The sequence below is a fragment of the Mustela lutreola genome, chromosome 6 (assembly GCF_030435805.1).
Source record: "Mustela lutreola isolate mMusLut2 chromosome 6, mMusLut2.pri, whole genome shotgun sequence".
NCBI lineage: Eukaryota > Metazoa > Chordata > Mammalia > Carnivora > Mustelidae > Mustela > Mustela lutreola.
In genome coordinates this window covers 143,829,199-143,841,149 of record NC_081295.1, presented here as the reverse complement: position 1 = coordinate 143,841,149, position 11,951 = coordinate 143,829,199, and the positions used below count along the sequence as shown (strand labels likewise).

The following is an 11,951-nucleotide window of genomic DNA, read 5'->3' as shown; positions in this document are numbered from 1 at the left end:
GCTCAATCCCAGGACCCTGAGATCCTGACCTGAGCCAAAGGCAGAGGCTTAACCCACTGAGCCACCCAGGCACTCCCATCCAATTGTTTTTAAGTTATTTTATGTTTACCAGAAATTGTCACAACCGCATTTAGGAACTTTGCCCATTCCAGGCTATATGCTCTACCTATTTGCAGGTGTTCATGAGTACTGAATCTTTTGGAAGTTAATACCTATAAAATGAGTTCTCAAAAATAAGTAACGTAAGCCTCTCAGTCATATGGGCTTCCCCAAGTTTCACACGTTTTTCCAAAATAAGGGTGGGTGTAAGTGTGGAAAGAATGTGCTGGGTGGCTCTTTTCTGAATACAGATTACTGACTATGGGTATATAAAGAAGGCACAACTTAAGCAATGGTAAAGTCAGTAAACAATATTTTACTGAAACATTTCATGACACAGAAAATCTGTCTGAAGTGTAAAGTTACTGTCTTACACAAGAAGGACAGACCCATTTTCAAAGACTAATATGAATACAATAAATATGGAGTTTACATACTAATTTATACACAGAAACTCTGCCCCACAGCCATAAAAATTTATATTTAACAATGCAACATATAATTTAATCATTTGATTTATTTGACAGGTTTTTTTCTTTTTTCTAAACACAAATAACTACCTGGTTTTCATATACATATATAATATATATTTTATGTATATAGATATTCAACAATCTGTACAGCTTCTAAACATAAACTCCTAAAAGGCACAAGTGTCTATACAACATGTACAAAAATGGCTGGAGCGGACACAAAACAACAATTATTGGTCAAAAGTTCATGATTGCACAAAGATTAGTCATGAGTTTATGTCAGAAAAATGTGCTTTAAGGAAAGGAGGGTTTTCAAAGAAACCTTTAAGTGTTATATAAAAAAACAAAAAAAACAAAAAAAACACCAAAAAACCAAACCAAACCAACCCGCCCCCCCACCCCCAATAAAGAGCCCCTAGGTCGCTATCACAAGCCTGTCCTCATCGTCGTCACTACTCACGTCGCTGAACTGGGTGGCGGCCTGCCTCCGGGGCGGTGCTGCGGGCCTGGGCGCCGCTCTGTCCGGAGAGAGGGTGGGCCGGCCGGGGGGCTCCCGGAAGGCTTCAGGACGCACCTGTGGAGGAGGCTCGGCGGCACAGGCCACTTCGCCCTGCACCCGCGCGAGCTCAGGCTGGGGCTTCACATGATTCACAGAGGCGGCCTTCCCTGTGTCTGCTTTACCCGAGCCATCGGGCCTGGCCGGGTCTCTTGTGGGGGCAGAGGGGTCTGGAACTTTTTTTGCATTTGCCCGCTGGACCTGAGGAGACCCCTGAGGAGACGTGGTCCCGCCGCCTTGGTGGGCGCCGGCTGCCGGGGCGGGCTTGGGCGGCGCCTCCCGCGCTCTGCTGTGGGTGGGCGGCATTTCGGGGGCGCCCGGCGTGTCCACGGCGGCCACTTGCCCCACCGAGGGGATTAAGGTAGGCAGCGCGATGTTCAAGATCTGGAGGCCTGGAATGTGCGCTTGGGGGCTGGGGCTGCTTTGCGAGGAAGGGTTTGCGGTCAGAACCTGCAGCCCCACGGCGTTGAGGGCGAGCCCCGGCGGGTGCACTTGAGGGCCCACGTTCGTGTTGGTGAGGCCCAAGATGTTGACGGTCTCCATGCTCAGGGACGGCAGCGGCTGCAGGCCCGGGGTGCTGAGGTTCGGCAGGCCCGGCACTCGGATTTGGCCAATGGGGATACATGGCACGACGCCGCTTAATTCAGCCACTCCCGCGGCGTGGGTGGTGCCCGAAGCCTCCGTGGCCGAGTCCCCGGGAGCGCCCACAGTCCTGTGAATGACATTGACGGCTGGGATCGTCAGCTGCATTGGCCCAGCTTGGATGGGCACAAACGTGGAGTACGTGAGGCCGGCAGGTACCACGTGGATCCCCCCAACTGGAACCATATTATAGGGTGTCCTGGACTGCTGCTGAGAATGCAAAGGAAGGTGGCTGAACAGATGAGTCTGGGGGGAGGGCAGGCCTGCCGGGGGCTGGAGGGTCACTTGCTGCTTCTGTTCTGGAGCGTCAGGCTGAGGCGAGGCCCCCAAAGGAACCCCCGCTGCTGTCTGAGGGCAGCGCTCCGCCGCAGGAGGAGGAAGTCTTACAGATGCTGCGCTCTGAAAGGCAGGACACAAAACCCTTTTAGAGCATGGCTTTCTCGGTCACGGAGCTAAATTGCTGGCATCAAATCTATTCTTCCTAACCAGGCGGAAGCATGTATATTTGTATAAAAATTACAAGCTTGCTGAAAAGGATGTTTACATTTAAAAAAATAAATAAATAAACTGCCAACTAAAAAAAATCTATTACATCTTTAATCTTGAGTACCAATAACAGCAACACATTTTGTATATTACTTTGCAGTTTTCAATCAAATTTCCTGGGTATCATTTCATTTATAGGAAAGTTAACCTTGTGGCATAGCCGTAATTACACTACTGTTGTTCTACTTCTGTTGTGGTGGTTGTTATTGATGGCACTACCAGCTCTACCCTATTTTAGAGATTAGGAGTTAGTGAGAAATTGTGACACTAGCTGGCTATCAATGTCAACTCTAAGGGAAAATCAACTGGAAGACTGGTTGTCATTAATTTCAAAAAAAAATCTGCAGTTTATTTATTCCTTCGTTCCTTCATTCCTTCATTCATAAACTTACGAAATGTCTACTGAAAACCAGATTTCTAGGCACTGCGAGGTGTGTCAGTCATTTTAGGCTAGAGAAGATGAGAGCACAGGTGGCCAAATCTGGAAGTCGAAAAGGAACAAATCTTGCCAATCTCCCTCCCGAACGAGACTATCACCTAAATATTAGCTTTTTCTTGATAATATCTACATTACAGAGTTACAATAATGCATATGCTAACTTAAATATCAAATAGGACTTAAGTATTAGTGCAATAAAGTTAAACTATATTAATTTAGGAATAGTCTCTAGAAAGCCAAGCTTGCAGAGAGTATATTTTTCTCCAGGGTTTCCTCCCAAACCAGAATCTGCCCCGTTTAAAAATACATCCTATGACCATCGTCAATCCATACGTGAGGCAAGACAAGTGTCAGGGAGATGACTATACTCGTCACAGACTTAAATATTCCTCATGAGCCACGCCAGGGGTAAAAGCAGAGACTTGTTCACAGCACATGTAGGTTGTGTTTCTGTAGGCCTGTGTCTGGCCTTGAGCCGGTTTTCTGGCAGGAAGCTCTCTAAAGTGCCACGGCACTTCGATCATTCAAGCAAAGTGAACTTCTTGGTACATTATTTGGGTCACACCAACTTTGCCACAAAATCTGGTAGCTGTCTTGCCAATGGGGAAAAAGTACAAAATGGATAATTTAGTGTAAATACATCACATCAATGCCAGTGGAAAAAGAACTCAGGGTAAGCACGGGGACAACGAGGTCCCAAGGTTCATGTTCCTAAGGGCACATACATATTTTTTCAATGAATTGATTTTCAAGATCCATTTGGTCCTTTTACAGATTTATGATGACAATATGTGAACTCTGATTAGAATACCTAGCAAGAAACCAAAAGACACAAATTTCCTTTACCCTTAAATAAAACAAAAAGTTAAGGCTAAACAAAGTGATTTAGCCGGAAGTAAATAATTTAAGTCCATTATTTTCTCAAGCCATTAGGATCCCCCTATTTAACAGGTTAAACGAAAGGAAACCAACAACAAAGTATTTACCTGTGTTAAAGTGATAGTCTTTCCAGCCACAGAACCTCCCAGAATTACTTCTGAATCTGGGTAGTCTACAGACATCTGGTGACATGGGGATCTGGGCGCAGTGTCGGGTGACTGAGAAGAGTCTACAGGAGTCGTTGGTTCTTCTCCGTCTTTTGTACCATGCTGCCTGGTCTTTGCCGGGGACTCTGTATTCCTGCTATGGTCTGACTGCACTGTGCTTAGCACAGTCATCTTGGTGGGCAAGGCTCTGGGCAGAACGTCCATCGGGTCAGTGTGCACCCCAGAGAAGCAGTCAGCAATCCTGATGTCCTCCTCCACACTCCCAGAGTCCTGGAGGCTACTTCTAGATGGAAGGTGCTGCGGGCTGGCCGTAACAGAGGGAGCTGCTGACAAGACAGATTCGGCCTGACTGTCTTCGTCGTCATCTTCGTTTTCATTATCATCCTCATCTGGGCCATCTGATTCTTCAAGGTCATACCCAGACCGCTCGAAACCAAATCTTGGCTTTTCATCTAATAAAAACAACCAAGGGACTATGTTATAGAATGTTTTGCATGTGGACAAGTGCAACCTTTTATTGTTGTTGTTGTTATTATTATTATAAGCTTAGCAATGTTGTGAGGAATAGAACAAATGAGGGCTCTACACACAAAAAGCCAACAGGTTAGGTGAGGAGAGTGGTGAGGGGAAGAATAGGTCAGTCAGTCCAGGAATCAGAGAGGGGAGGTGCTGACAGAGAGTGGAATGGCCAGGACACTTGTTAGGGATGCAGAATGTGAAATGGACCTCCGGAAGAGTAGACAGGCAAGGGCAGTTATAACAAGAAAATCAGAAATAAAGGCCTTAACTATTAAAGAAGACTGAAAGATATTTAAAAAACTGAGAGTTTGGGACGCCTGGGTGGCTCAGTTGGTTGGACGACTGCCTTCGGCTCAGGTCATGATCCCGGAGTTCCGGGATAGAGTCCCGCATTGGGCTCCCAGCTCCACGGGGAGTCTGCTTCTCTCTCTGACCTTCTCCTCGCTCATGTTCTTTCTCACTGTTTCTCTCTCAAATAAATAAATAAAATCTTAAAAAAAAACAAAAAACAAAAAAAAAAACCCAAAACTGAGTTCAACACAATTCTTCCTGAGCTCTTTCTTACTACTTTGTATTTCCCTTTTATTGGACAAATTAAAATAAAAACAAACACAAAAACCTGAGGCCATTTGTATTAGTAAGTGAAATAATTTTATTTAATAATTATATTAAATATTTGCATTAATATGTGAATAGTATTTTAGATATGTTTCCATTGTCCTCTGGGTAGTAATATTCTTTAATATTTAAGACATCTACTTTTTATTTTCTTTTTTACTAAGAGAGGTGCTAAATTTTCCCATCATTTTTTCATTATGATAATTCAACTCCTCACACGAAGAGGAACGTTAACTAAAAGCCATTCATATCAGCTTCATATCCTCATGTGGGACTGTGTTTAACAAAGAATATTCAAGAAGGTCCTGTTTCAAATGGTTTTAAAATTCTCATAAGCTCATGTGGAACTGGATTTAGAACTCTAACTGCTCAAAAATCTTACAAAATTAAAGGTGCTTTCCCTTAGAAAGCTAATAAACTTCAAAAAAAAAAATATAGGAGAAAGATGAATGCAAAACGTCCACCCTAATTTTTTGTCATGAGCCATAATAAAGACATCACATTGTGTTCAACTTAGCTCTGAAACATTCTTCATTTACATACTTCTTAACATCTGATTTTACACATGTATTTTGAAGAGGTTTATTTCCTGCATATAGCAAATGATCTGCATCTTGATTTATTTTACTACTCCTTGTATATGACAAAGATAAGTTCTCAGAGAAATGTCTTAAGGGATGGACACCAAAACATCTGAGGGTGATTATTTCAAAAAGACGGAATGGGTTAGAATTTTTAAGTTGTTTATCTCAAGTATATGTTACTTTTAGAATTAAAACATTCAAGAACAAAAACATATGCATGTAGGCTACTTTAAAATATGATTTTCATTTGCTTTTTGCCTGAGGGGTTCTGCTGTTTTGCTATAAAATAACACTGATTTGCTGAATCCCCACCAGGTGCCCATGCTAGAGATGGAATGGGTGGTTTCTGGGTAATTGCTGTGCCTCCTGCCTCACAGATACCTTTCTGCAATCCTATCTGATGTTTGAAATTCTAAAACTGAAGCGTAATTACCCATTTGTTTTGAGTTTGCCACAATAGTGCCAAATCAGACATTTTTAGGTACTTTGTTTTTTTCTCCTCTTAAAGGGGAAAGTTGAAGAAAATCAGAAAATACCAGATGATTAGGAGAACGGGTGACTGGAGAGGGAGGCTGATTTCATCAGAGGTCAGCCCTGCTACAAAATCTAACTAGGATGAAACTTGCTTTTCCTTAAGAACTATTACTCTATTTTTAAAAAGAACAGGCCTAATTTTATATTTCCAACTTTTTCAATATGCCTCGTAAAGCTGAGATCCTAGTCAAAGAGTCCAAACTCCAAGTGGAGACAGTGTCTGCAGGAAGAGAGGAGACAGCAAGTCTGCATCACCTGGCGTGGAGGCAATGGGACACTGGCTGGAAGAGTTCAGCTAAACAGCTGACATGCAGGTTAGAGCCAACTACGGTCTGGCAGGATTGTGTGAATCCTCTGAAACCATGCTCTCCTGCAGGCTCTATCCTGTGAACCCCACTCAAGTGCTCACACAAGAGAGCACTCAGTATCCATTGTGATCCAGATATGGAGGACAGGAGTGGCGGCCATAGAGAAACGACAAGATATTCCACCTGGATCCACTTCCTCCCTTCCCACTAGGAAGAAACGCTACCCTGTGAAGGGAAGGGCACAAGCATCGCTGCACTCAGGACAGTGGTGAAAACATACTGCAGTGGCGAAAGGTGAGGAATAGGAGAAAAAACAGTTCTACTCCTTGAAGAGGGAAAAGATTACCAGCTGAGTTACCGCAGCGGCTGAGGCAGTGGTCGGGAAGCACAAGGGCCACGGCCCAGAAACCCAAGAACCTGGTACATGTGGAAGACAGCCTGAATCACAACACAGGTGGCATCCTGTCCTCCTCCTCACCCTTAAATACTAAGCTAAGACCTTTAAGTGACAGGTAACAGCCAAAAACTGCTGGGCGAGGGACAGGAGAAGAACAGAAATGTGTACAGTGACTCTCACTGAGACATAGTACACAAGGAAGACCTAAAATTGGGACTGAAACAGGCATTGCTCTCATAATCCACTCACCACCCCAAAGACAAATTATCTCTGTAGCAATCTGAAGCCTCTGGTGCTCTCAGAGTTGCCATAGCTACAATGGATCTTTCACACAGGGTCAGATTCCTAACTAGAGACACTCTAATGCCCACATAAAGGCCCAGCAGGAGGGACACACCCCTTAGGAGGCAGAAAGACTGTTTACAGTTTCTGCTGTCTTACAGAAGATGTCTAGCTCTCAACAAAAATTACAAGGCATACAGAAAGGCAGGGGGTAAAAAAACCATACTCAGAAGAGAAAAAGCAATCAGAACCAGTTGGATGGGATACAGACATCAGATGTGCCAGAGCATTTAAAATAAGCGATGTGTTAAAGGCTCTCCTGGGAATGGTGGACAACATGAAACGTCTAGTGGGAATTTCAGCTGAAAGAAGGAAACTACGAAAAGGAATGAAATGAAACACTACCAATGAAAAACAGTAACAATGACAAAAAGAAAATGGTTCAACCCAGAAGTCTATGCTCATTGGCAATAATTTTCAAAGATGAAGGAGAAATTCAGACTTTCTTAGAAAAACCTAAACACTGAGCAGATTCACTGCCAGCAGACCTACTTCACAATAAATGTAAAAGGGAAGCTCTTTAGGCAGAGAGAATATAGTATTAGATGGGAATGTGGATCTACACACACACATGCAAATGAAGAGCTTCAGAAATAGGATAAAGATAAAATTATTACTCTAAAGTTTTAATTGCTTGCTCTAAAAGACAACTGAATGTCCACAACAGTCACAGTATGCTGTGTGTTTATAGCATTGGTAAATGGAGAAGGGAGGAAAGCTGCAGCACAAAGGATGGAAAGGAGGAATTGTGATACACTGTTACATAGTCTTCACACTACCTGTGAAGTAATGTTCCATTATTTGAAGGAAGACAACTCAATTTTTCAAAAAGGTATAAATAATAAAGTCAAGGAGGGGATAAATATAATTGTAAATAATATAACAAGGTATGAATAACAGGACAAGGAAGAGATAAAACAAAATCATACTCAACACACATGAAACAGGCAAACATATCAAAAAATGGGCAGAAGATATGAACAGACACTTCTCCAATCAAGACATACAAATGGCTATCAGACACATGAAAAAATGTTCATTATCATTAGCCCTCAGGGAGATTCAAATTAAAACCACATTGAGATATCACCTTACACCAGTTAGAATGGCCAAAATTAACAAAACAGGAAACATGTGTTGGAGAGGATGTGGAGAAAGGGGAACCCTCTTCCACTGTTGGTGGGAATGCAAGTTGGTGCAGCCTCTTTGGAGAACAGTGTGGAGATTCCTCAAGAAATTAAAAATAGAGCTTCCCTAGGACCCTGCAATAGCACTCCTGGGTATTTACCCCAAGGATACAGATGTCGTGAAAAGAAGGGCCATCTGTACCCCAATGTTTATAGCAGCAATGGCCACGGTTGCCAAACTATGGAAAGAACCAAGATTCCCTTCAACGGATGAATGGATAAGGAAGATGTGGTCCATATACACTATGGAGTATTATGCCTCCATCAGAAAGGATGAATACCAAACTTTGTAGCAACATGGACAGGACTGGAAGAGATTATGCTGAGTGAAATAAGTCAAGCAGAGAGAGTCATTTATCATATGGTTTCACTTATTTGTGGAGCATAACAAATATCATGGAGGACAAAGGGTGTTAAGAGAGGAGAAGGGAGTCGGGGTAAATTGGAAGGGGAGGTGAATCATGAGAGACTATGGACTCTGAAAAACAATCTGAGGGGTTTGAAGTGGCAGGGGGGTGGGAGGTTGGGGTACCAGGTGGTGGATATTATAGAGGGCACAGATTGCATGGAGCACTGGGTGTGCTGAAAAAATAATGAATACTGTTTTTCTGAAAATAAGTAAATTGAAAAAATTTAAAAAGAAAAAAAACAAAATCATAAAAAATGCTCAATTAAGTAAAAAAAAAAAAGAAATAAAAAAACAGCTGGCAAGATGATACATTTTATTCTACTACATGGAAAAATGACATTAAAAGGAATAGTCTAACGTGAACTAAAGGAGAGAAATTGCTAAACTGGATTTAAAAAAGCAAGTGTCAAGTATACGTATTGTGTGCAAGAAACGTATTTTAAATATAAAGACAAACAGATTGAAAGTAAAGTTTGGAGAAAGATATACCTTATGAGATTAACTAAATTACAGATGGAAATACTAGTATACTAATATCAGACAAAGTAGATTTGAGAAAAAAGATTATTATCAAGACTGAACAGGAACATCACGTAATGATACAAAGTTAGCCTCACTATGAACATATATAATCCTAAATGCATAGCAATGAAATCAGAGCCTCAAGATAAATGAGGCTAAAACTGAAAAAAGTAATAAACCAATCCACAATTATAGCTGAGGACTTCAGAACATTTCACTCTCAGTAATTCATGGAAAAAGAATATAGAAAATCAGAACACAGAAGACCTGAAAAACACTATCAAATAACCTGTCCCAGCTGTCAGTTACAGAACATTCCACCCAAAGGAGAATATGTTTTCCTTATAAGTATACTTGGAACGTTTACCAATATATATCATATTCAGAGCTACAAAGGAAAACTCCACAAATTTAAGTAATGAAAGTATGTTTTTGGATGAAAACAGAATGAAACAAGAAACCAATAACTGGAAGATGCTTGAAAATCCCCCAATATTCCAGATTTACCTAACATTCCTAAATAATCCTTGAGTCAAAGAAAAAGTCTCAAAGAAAGGTCAAAAATACTTTGAACTACATGAAAATTAAAATATAACATGAAAACTGTGGAAGGCAGCTAAAGAAGTGGTTATTGGGAAATGTACTGTATCAAACGCTTCTATTCAAAGAGAGGCCTTAAATAAATAATCAGAGTTTTCACATTTAGAAGCTAGAAAAAGAAAATAAAAACCAAAGCAGGGAGCAGAAAGGAAATAATAGAGATAGGAATGGAAATAAAGAAATCGACAAAAGAAAAGCAGAGAAAGTCAATGAAACCAAAAGCTGGATCTTTGAAAAAAAGAAAGAATAAAATTGATAAATATCTAGTAATACTGGCCAAGAAAAAAAGATACAAATTACCAGCATTAGGAAAGAAAAGGAGACTACTACTATAAATCCAGAGACATTAAAAGGATAATAGAAAATCTATTAAGGGTACAGTTGGTTAAGCATCTGCCTTCAACTCAGGTTGTGATCTGGGATCAAGAGTCTCCAGGCAGGCTCCCTGCTCAGTGCGGAGCCTGCTTCTCCCTCTCCTCCCTACTCCTGCTCTCTCTCTTGCTAACTCTGTCTCTGTTTCAAATGAGTAAGTAAAATCTTAGAAAAAAACTTTTAAGAACTCTATGACCCACCAATGAAAGCTAGAATTCAAAATTAAAGATACAATACTAATTAAAATAGCACTAAAATAATGAAATCTAAGTATAAATTTAAAAAAGGACCTGTATGTTGAAAACTACAAAATACTAGTTAAAGAAACCAAAGACAGGAAATAAATGAAGAGATATACTAATATTCACAGACTGGAAATATCAGTATTGTTAAGAAAGCATTTCTTCCCCAATTTTATCTACAGATGCAATACAACTCCATTAAAAATCTCATAAGCATTTTACAGATATTGACAACTTGATTCCAATATTTCAAGGGAAAGAAAAACTAGAATAGCCAGAGACGTTTAGGAAAAGGAAAGTTGAAGAGCTCAGACCCAAGCAGTGTGGTATTGGCAGAAGGACAGACATATAGGGACCAACAGATGAATGGAGAGAATCAGAGTAAAAAACCACACAAATATAGTTTGCTAAATTTTTGACAGGCGGTTTCCATGGGGAAAGTCAGTCTTCTCAATAAATTATTGCTGAAACAAATGGACAACCACATATGAAAAAAATGACACATTATACCTTATACAATAACTCAATCTAAATGTAAAATATAAAACTGTAAAACTTCTTAAAGAGAACTGTAGAAAATCTGTGTAACCTTGGAGTAGACAAAAGATTTCTTATGTATGACATCAAAAACAATTTAAAAAAATTGATCAACTAGGCTTCATTAATATTTTTTAAAAGCCCTTTTTTTCTCTGAGAAAGACACTACAAAAAAAAGAATAAAGACAAGCAGAGACTGCAAGAAAACACCTACAAGGCACCTTTCGGGCAAAGAAATTGTATCTAGGATTTATTTTAAAAATATCAAAATTCAACAATAAGCAAATAAATATCCCACTTTAAAAAAATGGGCAAAATTTTTGAACAAACACTTCACCAAAGAAGGCATCTGGAAAGCAAAGAGCATATGAAAATATGCTCATTGTCATCAGTCAAAGAAGTGCAAGTAAAAACTGCAATGAAATGCCACTGTACCCCCCATTAGAATATTTTTTTCAAAACGTGCCGGTAAGGTCACAGAACACTGGACTCTCCTACATTGCTGGTGGGAATGTAAGATGGCACAGACACTTTGAAAACCAGTTTGACTGCCTGTTATAAAGCTATGCGTCTCCCAGCCACAATACCCAGAGATTCCACTCCTCATGTCAAACTGTGCAGGAATGGGAACTTACATTCATATGAAAACCTTAACATGAAGGTCTTACAGCAGGTTTATTCATATTTGCCAAATACTGGCAGCAATCTAGATCTTTCCACCAGTCTGGATCACAAAGTACGGCACATTGATACAATTGGAATACTACGCAGCAATACAAAAGAACTAAATGGAAGAAGCCAGACCCCCAAGGCTATTTATTCTATTATTCCTTTCATATGGCACTCTGGAAAACTCATGACCATAGGGAAAGAAAGAGATCAGTGGTTGTGAGGGGCTGTTGGGTAGGGGCACCAGATGTCTATAAGGGAATGGCACAGGGGAATTTGAGGGGTGATGGAATGCCCCTGTATTGAACTG

At 40.7% G+C, this 11,951-nt stretch overlaps 1 protein-coding gene across 4 annotated transcripts in view; it reads right to left on the bottom strand.

The window, feature by feature from the left end:
* Nucleotides 1-395: 395 nt before the first annotated feature.
* The window catches only part of HIVEP1 (HIVEP zinc finger 1), a 140,806-nt gene continuing 129,250 nt past the window's right edge, over nt 396-11,951 (bottom strand). For all 4 annotated transcript variants that reach the window (XM_059179257.1, XM_059179260.1, XM_059179258.1 and 1 more), the window contains 2 exons: nt 3,742-4,253; nt 396-2,169 (listed from right to left, as the gene is read on the bottom strand). In XM_059179257.1, the coding sequence (XP_059035240.1) occupies nt 988-2,169; nt 3,742-4,253 (1,694 nt within the window). In that variant the 3' untranslated portion in view covers nt 396-987. The remainder of the gene's footprint in view (nt 2,170-3,741; nt 4,254-11,951) is intronic.